The sequence below is a fragment of the Engraulis encrasicolus genome, chromosome 12, assembly GCF_034702125.1.
Source record: "Engraulis encrasicolus isolate BLACKSEA-1 chromosome 12, IST_EnEncr_1.0, whole genome shotgun sequence".
Taxonomy (NCBI): domain Eukaryota; kingdom Metazoa; phylum Chordata; class Actinopteri; order Clupeiformes; family Engraulidae; genus Engraulis; species Engraulis encrasicolus.
The window spans coordinates 27,602,701-27,612,700 of NC_085868.1; the positions used below are offsets into that span (position 1 = coordinate 27,602,701).

The window sequence follows — 10,000 nt, forward strand, 5'->3', positions numbered from 1 at the left end:
TCTGTGACTGTGTGTATGGGGGCTGGTGCCATCTGTATTTCTTTCACAGATGGCGGTGAGGGGAGGAGAGAGTAGAGGAAATGTGTTTGTGTATGTGTTTGGGTGTGTGGGGGGGGGGTCTTGTTGTCTCTGCCATGCCCTGATAGGGAAATGCAGCCTTTTTAATGCCAAAACCCCATTTTCACACACACACACAAAGACACGCACACATGCACACGCACACGCACACACGCACACACACACACACACACACATACACATTCATGCATACACATTTACTCCCTCTCTCTCTCACACACACACACAGACACACACTCACACACACACACACACACACACACACACACACACACACACACACACACACACACACACACACACACACACACACACACATACACACACACACACACTGTCTACTCCCGCTGCCCTCTGCTCCGCTCGGCTCGGCTCCGCTCTGCCAAACCACTATCTGTGTCTGTGTCCTGTTTTGTCGCTCTGTGGGCTACTGTCTGTAGTGTGCTGCTTGTGTTTTGCATACAGGCCTGCATGGTTAAGCACCGCGCACTCTCGCTATCTGCTGTGGCCTAAGGGCCATTTGCATGGCCATCCGATCATAAATAACGCAAGGGAAGGGTTTATTTTTTTAAGATTGCGTCACTCTCTCGCTCAGTGTAATCCATATTTTCCCTCCTCCTCTTTTCTCTTCCTGTCTGTCATCCATCTTATTGTCTCGACTACCATTTCCTGCCCTCTCTCTCTCTCTCTCTCTCTCTCGCCCTCTGTTTCTCTGGCTCTACTATCCTATCTCTTCTCTCATTCACAATTGTCTCTCATGTTCTCTCTATCCTCACTCTATGTCTTTTTTCTCTCATGCTCGTCTTTTCTCTTCTCTTCCGTTCCCCTGTCTGGCTTTCCTTTCCTCCCTCTCTTCTCTCCTTCTCTCTCGCCATGTTATCCTATCTATTTTGTATTTATTTTCTCCTGTTCTCCTCTCTGGCTTTCTATTCCACCTCTCTTTTTGCCTTTTCCCTCGTCATGTTCTCTATCCCTCTCTTATTCATTATTTTTTTACTCTATTTCTCGTCTTTTCATCCCTATCTGGTATTCTTTTCCTCCTCTCTTTTTGTGCCATGTTCTCTGTTCCTTTCTTATTTTCTTCCCCTCTTTTGGCCTTTTCCTTTTCATCATGTTCTCTACGCTTCTCTTGTTTTTTTTTCTTCAACCTGACTCTCTCTTCCTTCCTGTGCTGTGGTGTGGTGTGTGTGGCGTGTGCTGTGGCGCAGGGAGGGGTTTTGTCGCCCTCTATGGAGCACCCCATGACACTGCAGCCGTCCTCCATCATGGCGCCCCTCACGCAGCAGATGGGGCATCTGTCTCTGGGCAACACGGCAGCGGTGAGCAGCCTCCCCCACACCTGCTCTCTTCTCGCTTCTCTCTGCTCTCTTTCATTCTCTCGCTCTGTTTTCTCTCTCTCTCTCTCTCTCTCTCTCTCTCTCTCTCTCTCTCTCTCTCTCTCTCTCTCTCTCTCTCTCTCTCTCCTCACTCACACTCTCTTTTGCTATCCCCCCCTCTCTCTCTCTTGCTCTGTCTCCTTCTCTTCCTCCTCTTCCTCCTTGTCTTCCTCCTATACTCTCTTGTCCTCCACCTCTTCGCCGTCTCTCTCTCCCTCTCTCTCTCTCTCTCTCCCTCTCTCTCCTTCCTTCCTTCCTCCTCCTCCGCCTCCTCTTCCTCCTGTTCTTTTCTACTGCTGCTGTTGAGGCTAAGTGTTGTGTCTGGTCATGCTCAGAAGAACTGCTAAGTGTTAGTGACAAAGCCTTATAGCCCAGCAGCTCAGGACCATTCTGTTTTCACTCTGTATTCAGTGCGAAACTTCACTTTTATTTGTCCTTTCTAATGCCCAAATGGATGTAGGGTTGAGCAGGAAATATCACTGTAAGCAAATTGGGCAGGTGTCTGTGCAATTAAGTCGATCCTCATATCGAAAATAAGTGGCTTTGCGTCTTACTGAAAGAGCATAAAGAGCGTAATAAACCCCAAAAGTAGAAAGAGTGAAAGAATAGTATATTTTATGCTGTTGTAAGACCATTTATCTTTCTTACTTTTCCGATTAAAATGTATTTTCTAGTGACAAAAATACAATCAAAGAATTTCCTATTCCCTATAGTCTGTTCTCATGAGCTTTTTCTTGTTGGAAGGTTACTTTGTTTAGAAAATAAGTTTTCTCTACTTTTCTGCTGAGATCACAGCACATTTTGAAGGGCCAATTCAACACTGGAGGCGCTGTACCAACACTGTGAGTGTTAAAATGGACCCTGTTGGTGTTGAATTAACACTACAAAATTCTCTGTGTAGCTGAACTCCTTTGGCCATAAATCATTGTGCCTTAAACGCAGTGTAACCTTGTACCAAGGTGAATATTAAGAGTCTGTTTTAAGAGTCAAGAATCCATAAAATCTATTTAAATTGCAAATGTCACACATTTTTTTGCATTGAGCATCACATTAGGCTACGTTGCTTTTTCAAGATGGATGGCTGTGACAAAAGGAGGGCTCTGTCATTCAATTTCAAAAGTTTCGGCCTAAGGAATAGAAAATCTTCCAGACATTGTCGGTTCAGCTGTCCACTGAAGGCCAAAATGCCATATCTTAGAATAGAATACAACAGAACAAAATTGAATAGAATAGAATAGAATAGACACACCCAGACACCCAGAGAGCAACGTGTTGATCTGATACACATATGCGGCTCTTTACCAGGCCAGGTAGTTGTTTCCTGTGATTACCTGTTCATAGAGCAATTCAAAATCAGGAATTCTGTAGCTCACACTCAGTGAAAAACAACTAACAAGAGATGGTCATATAAAAGTGGGACTTAAATGGTCTCAGAGTATGCTGAGCTTTTTACAAAAGTGCAAACGTTTCAGTGCACTGCTCGTAGCCTCTTTGCATTCGCTCATTGCTGAAAAAGCTCAATAACATTGTAACAACATTGCTATGAGATGACAGAGAGCCTGAAGTAAAAGATGAAGACTTGATTATTACAATTTTAGCGCCACACCACAAAAGGCACTTTGAAAGGCACAGGGCCTCTCTTGGATTACATTACCTGTTTATAGAGGAAGAAAATAACACATTTCAAATGCAATACCACTGTTGCCATATTTTTTGTCTCCTGAAGGAATTCTTTCCTTCTACATCAAACTAAGCTATCAATTGTGGGCTAAGGCTAGACAAACATTTCCATTCCTGGGCAAGGCTAACCAGAGCTTGAACGTGAAACTAGTAGATCTCCTCTGGGGCCCTTCAAACCAAATGTGATTACTTGTGGCCTACATAATCAAATGTGTCTTTTTCTGATTGCCAGTCAAATCTCTGGTTGTGGCTTCTAAGCTCTCTCTTGCCCATATCTTTTCACTGGGGCTTGCAAATACGACACATGCTGTATATCTTGCCAGTATAAATGTTGGCATACTGTACATCATTTTTCTCCTCTCAAAACTTTGTTATATTCCAAAAATAGATGGCACTACATTTCTGAAATGTCCATGTTCTGCTCACATCAAGTTGCAATTGTTCTTTAATCCCAGTGATCAAGGCTTGTGCTGCATATATTTATGTATCTTTCTAACTTTCTTATTTTTGCTCTTATTTTTCTCTATCTTGCTCTTTCTATATCTGTCTCGCTCATTCTTTTGTCTTCCCGTCTTCTCTTTCTTTCTTTGCCTTTTATCTTGCTGTTCTTTCTGTCTATTCTGTCTGTTTCTCTATTCCCTTCTTTCTTTTCTTTCCCACTCTTTTCAATGTTCTCTCTCTCTCTCTCTCTCTCTCTCTCTCTCTCTCTCTCTCTCTCTCTCTCTCTCTCTCTCTCTCTCTCTCTCTCTCTCACACACAGTTTATTCCAGCCAACGCTAGCATGCAGGGTGCCTACATCCCCCAGTATGCACACATCCACGCCTCCGCCATGCCCGTTGAGGTGAGCACACACACACACACACACACACACACACACACACACACACACACACACACACACACACACACACACACACACACACACACACACACACAATGCCTCCACCATGCCCGTTGAGGTGAGTGGATCAGGGAGTGGGGGGTGCAGAAAATGGCTCAGGTGCTAGGCTAAAAATAGCCAACAACATTCACAGTTTTAAATTATGCCCCCACACTCTCTTCTGCGATTCAGAGTTGGACGCTGGCTTTTATATCACACCGATGTCGTTGACAGGCAGAGTCCAGTACTGTTGCCCACACAAATAATGCAAATCATTTGATCTTAGGCCTTGAATGTAACTGAAGGAAATGCTCACTACTCTAGAGAATTGACCTATAGAACGGAAATGGAAAGGGTTTTATGTTTGATGAAACAAATTCAATTTGCATATCTGACACCATCACTCCAGAAATATTACAGATTTAGATTGTGGCCCGACTTAAACCCGTAGGCTACTGCAAAACACCTGATTGGTTTAATAAAAGTATCACGTCACAAGTGCTCGGAAGGGATCATCTAAAAATATAATTTTCTTTTGATTCCCAGGACAATTCAACCCCCATCGAATCATCCAGTGATCATTCAACATACAGTTATCAACCCAACAAGTAGTACTAAGGTATTTACTAACTGGTGATAATAATCAATTGTTTTCACTCTTGAAGTTTGACCATGCAGATGACAGATTTCTGTTTATCTTTGTAGGAACAGGAGGTCAAAGAGTATGGACAGAAGGAACATTGTTTCCATGGAAACTAAAACAAGCTGTCTCTGGGAGGATATGACATCAAAACCACACGTCTTTGTCAGGATGGAGACTCAAAAGAAAATGGAAATGACGTGAAAGGACGAAAAAAAACAAAACAAAACAAAAAACAGTAACTTCTTTGAACTTTTTTGGGTGACAGTGCAACTCTCGCAGTCGAAGGATGATGACAACCTGGGCAAAGTTTTTATTTTGTTAATGAAAAAATAAATCATGAGATCAACCTCTTTTTTAAGGACACAAGAGTGCACAAATAGGCACAGCCTTTTTTTCTTCTCTTTATTCTTCTTCTTCAAAGAAGTGCAGTCAATCTTTCGACAAGAGAACACCCAGTGACTACCATGTGCGTGAGGACCATGAGGTTTGATGCTTCTTCCATGGCAGACTGTCCTCTTGAAAACTTTCTTCTTTGAATCAATTTTAAAAAAGGAGCAAGCAGTGTGTGCTCTTCCGAGTGAATTTAGAAGGAAAAAACAACCTATGAAAAAGGCAAAAAAAAATTATTCAGCTCCATCGCTTTCCCCTTGCTGTGAGAATGGGGCTGACATCCGCATGCAGTGATTTGAGTGAAAACTTTTTTTTTTAATTGATTCCCACCCATGGACTTAGCTAATTTTATACTAGGATGCACTGTGTGTCTGTTTGTGTGTCTGTGTGTGCGCGTTGTTGTGCGTGTATGCAAGCATGTCTGTTGACATGGCTGTGGTTGTGTGCGTGTGTGTGCCCTTGTATGTGTGTATGTGTGCGCTTTTGTGTGTATTTGAGTATTCCGCTGTTTGAGCTTCCTTCAAATCTTTGCCTTCTAAGGGTGTACTCACACTACGACATCCGCACCGTACCCGAGTACAATTGACCCCCTAAAATCTGCTTTGTACACATAGTGATGTGTGGTTGCAAATGTGCCTGAGCACAGTTATAAATTCCATGAGATCGTCAATAACTCTGTTGTTGGGTAAAAATTCATTAGCTTTTGGCGCAATTCTAGCATTCTATTCACGTCACCATGCCACCATGGTTTTAGATTGAGTTTTAAATACTGTGTGAATGCGGAGAATGGGAGCCAACGGAAACAAAGCCTACTCCAGTACGATACGAGTGAACCGAGGCTAGTGTGAGTACGCCCTGAGTCTGATGTGATATAGTAGTAGTAGTAGATGAAAAGTGGTCGTCTTGGGTGGGCGGTTCGGAGGGGAGGGGAGGGACTTAAAGTTGTTGTGGGAGGGGGGGTGTGGGAGGTGGGAGGTGTCTAAGCATGGTGGGCAGAGGCTGTATGACAAAAAAAGAGATTCTATATTTCACATTGGAGATTATGATGATGGTGATGATGATTTTTGTGGTGGGGGGTGGGGGGGTTTGGTTGTGTGAAGAGCATTAAGGTAGTGGCTAGCAGAAAGGTCCGTGCAAAATGTTTATTATTTCTAACTCTGTGATGAAAATGCAATACAGGCGTTAATTCAATCCAGCACCTTAGCCACGGATCAGCAAATTGTGTTGGTACTAGTGTGGCTAAACTGCATCAAATTTTTCGTTTCCCCTTCATGATTTTCACCCTTTCACAATAAAACAGTAAACACATCTGTGGTTAAGACATGGGCATGCATCCAATGCCCTCTTGGCCTCAGTGTGACACCCATCTCCCAATAGTCTTTAAAAAAAGAAAAAGTTAAGCAATAGTTTCCTTGTGATGAAAAATCAAAAATATGTATTTTTTTGCACCTGATATTTCTTTCTGTTGTCAATTGCACGCCAGGTTTTGCCTCACATGTTAATAGATATTGTGCTTCTTTGCACTCCACATTGTCTTGTTCAGACATCAAGGATGCAAATACTTGACAAGGACGTTCTAAGGGGGTCTCACATAGAAAACACGTACCGTAAACGTTGTAGAACTATTGGTGCGTTTAAATGGGTGGATGGACAGGACATTTTGAAAGACCAATCTCAGATAACAGACAGGGCATGTTGAAAAGCGTCAGTTGGTACTTCTAGGGCTATGGTTTCATTGTTGCAGGCAGAATTTTTTGCATTTGTTGCTATTTGTTTTTTTGGGGGGATTTGCGTTCTCTTTTTTTCGTCATCATCAAGTAGTGGTCAATATAGACGCTACAACGTTGCACCTGTGAACAGCAAACAGTGATCAAAAACAGATGAACCGTTGACATCTCCCTTTTGATACCGCTTTTCTTCCTTCCTTCCGCTTGAACCTGAAGAAACATACAACTCAACTGCCGGTGCTGCCCTCCCATTTATTTGAGGAGACAAACCCGATTCACCTGAGCGTTATGGTTCTAATCTACACACCTGACTGAATCTAAAACATTAATCCTCTGTGACCTTCCAATGACCTTCCCTGCCCAATCAGCTGTGAAGGTGTTGGAAGAGGCCACAAACGCATGACATGCTGTACATAGCTAAGACAAACACACCCGGGGCACATCCATAGAGATTCAGTGCACATGGGGCCTCTTAGACATTAAAATGGCTAACTTAGTGCAACCCCTCAAACTGGGAATCCATAGCTAGGCAAACATGTGCTAGCCCCACCCATTAGCGCTTCACTGCAGATATGGTCTCGTAGAGCTGAAAACAGCAAACTTTAGTGCAACTTAGCCTCAAAACTGGGATCTGACGTGATCCTGAGTCAGCAGAGCATGGCGTGAAGTGTACACTGTGAGCATAGAGATCCTTTAACTGAAAGGCAAATGTTAGTTTCACGCTTTGCTTCGCTAGCTGCCCCTGTGTCATCATCTCTCTGCTGTGTGTGCTGTAGGCGTACTCCTCAGTGTGTGTTTCTGGCAAATATATGCCCAGCTGGTACATTTACATTCACAGCACTGACCTGGTCTGGCGGTGACCTGTTCAGAACTATTCATTTCTGAACAATGTCTTAGTCTCAAAGTCTCTAATCTTCTTCATTAGTTTCAGAGACTAGGCTATGATGATGGCACATATTTGACTTTTCAAAAGGGAGAATAACTGGCCACCGTTCTTTTGTCTGAAGATGAACTGATCTCACAAAAGAGAACTGGGTATTACCAAAGACCGTCAAAATGATAAGATCTTGCTGAGACGTTGGATCTGACTGTCGCTGGCTGTGTGGAATTCAGTTATGTCTCCTTGACACCCTGTAGTAGAACCAGTAGTAGTAATACTTAGTAGTGGTAGTTATAAAGCTTTTTCGTGCTAGATTCCTCTCCCCCTTTGTCAGCTGTCCCTTCCATATCTCATCCTGTAAATACAGTAATGTGGGTGACGTGTGAAGGGCTGGACTAGCATGGACAGTAGTTTGGATATTGTGCCTTTGTTCCATTCCAGAGCATTTAATTTAAGTTCAGGGGTGTGTTTCTAGATAGCGTCGCTGGTAACTAAGTTAGCATGTGACTTGGTTGCAATGTAAGTTCCCATTGGCAACCTATGAAGTCGCTAACCGGTTAGCAGCGATGCTTTCCAGAAACAGGTTTCTGTTCAGTTTCTTCATAGGCTGGCTCGCCCAGATGCAGTGAACCAAGACACCTGCTCAGTGTACCTGATACGACACTACATTTTTCAACCTTCAAACCATTCATTCATTCCTTTCTAACAAACAAAAGGTCCTTACACATATAAATCCTTTTTGCCACATGAAAGTGGAAAAGCTGCATTAGAATAAGGCAATAAATGTAGAAAAACAAAACAGCTGATTTTAATCGCTACGCCAAGACACAGAACCTTTGTGTTGAGCGCTCCCAAGCAAACACGCTGCAACAGGCCTTTTTTTTTGTTTCGGCCTGAGACTGATTCCGATGCTATACCATTCAAGCCAATCAATTGAAATGACAGAGCTATATATACGTTATATATTATATTGTGGAGAAGGAGCTGGCGTGTTTTGATGTTAATGGTCTGCAAAATGGCCGACGAACTACCTCAGAGATGCATGAGCTGTGTGCAAGGGAAGTGAGCAGGGGGTGCACTGAGGATGGGGACATGCAGGTTCAGTCCCCCTCCCCCTCTCCCCCACAAACTCTCTCTCTTCCTCCTCACAGAGCGTTCGCTATAAACGGTCCGGCTCAGGAGCTGGACACAACTACACTACAGGAAACCTCTTCTTCATCTCCGTCATTTTCTCTTTTTCTTCTTCTTCCTACTGTCTTCTTTCTCCTACTCTTCTTCTTCTTCTTCGTCCTTCTCTCTTTCCTTTCCACCTCTTCTCTGAGGAAGCATCTGGTTTTTAGATTAGTGGGTTTCTTTTGTATTTTTTGTTTTATTTTTTGAGGTATTGCTTGACGGTTGTTGGGTGGAAAGCAGATAACCTTCTGGGTGTGTTAAAAGATCCTTGATTTGGGTCATTTTGGTCACTGCTTTCCACCTGCCATTTTGGGAAGAGTTGTGTTGAGTTTTTTTGGGGTGGGAAGATACTAAGAAGAGTGGGAGCTGAATAAATGGATAATGGTATGTTGTGTTCCGATAAATGTCTGCCCACCTGAATTCGAGGTCTTTCTTGTTTATGGGGGCGGCCATTTTCCCAGTAACCAAAGCAAACAGTCGTCATGGTGATCAACAACAACAGTGAACATTATCTGTCAGACATTTAGTTCACTATACTCGACATCAACAATTCAACAAAACAGTCACATAAAGTGGTGGGAAAATAAAGTAATAATAATTTATGAGTTGATTTCTTTTGTACAGACAAACGCAAAAAGTGAGAGAATTTCATAAGAGTTGTCTACAAGATCCAATACAGAGTGAATCCTCTTTTCTTTTTCGGTTTTACAAGAGCCACAAATGTGCCAGTCCTAATTGTGTCCAATCCAAGGAGAAAAAAAACTGCTTTGTTATTTTTGCATTGTTTCTTACTGCCGAAATGTTTCTTTTTTTAATCTTAATTTAAATACCACCCAGTAGATTTAAAAATACCCTGTCATCCTTTCCTCTGTCAAACCCTTTTTTGAAATAAAAAAATTCAACCACAAGTGTGTTCCAGGCCTCTTGTTTTCACGCTGTGGAGGAATGAACAGTCCTCACCCACTCGCACAGCAGAAACACAAAAATATTTCCTCTCCGTGAAGAGAAACACATTTAAAACATTAGGTGTTTTAGCAAATTTTAGTGTTTTCCGTGAGAGAGAGAGAGAGAGAGTGTGTGTGTGTGTGTGTGTGTGTGTGTGTGTGTGTGTGTGTGTGTGTGTGTGTGTGTGTGTGTGTGTGTGTGTGTGTGTGTGTGTGTGTGTGTGTGTGT

At 42.8% G+C, this 10,000-nt stretch overlaps 1 protein-coding gene across 3 annotated transcripts in view; it reads left to right on the forward strand.

The window, feature by feature from the left end:
* rbms1a (RNA binding motif, single stranded interacting protein 1a) overlaps window positions 1–5,942 on the forward strand; it is a 49,765-nt gene extending 43,823 nt beyond the window's left edge. For 2 of the 3 annotated variants that reach the window (XM_063212020.1, XM_063212021.1), the window contains exons 11-14: window positions 1,287–1,397; window positions 3,895–3,975; window positions 4,561–4,633; window positions 4,720–5,942. In XM_063212020.1, coding sequence (XP_063068090.1) covers window positions 1,287–1,397; window positions 3,895–3,975; window positions 4,561–4,626 — 258 coding nt within the window. In that variant the 3' untranslated portion in view covers window positions 4,627–4,633; window positions 4,720–5,942. The remainder of the gene's footprint in view (window positions 1–1,286; window positions 1,398–3,894; window positions 3,976–4,560; window positions 4,634–4,719) is intronic. The other variant, XM_063212022.1, reaches the window with a different exon arrangement.
* Window positions 5,943–10,000: the final 4,058 nt, after the last annotated feature.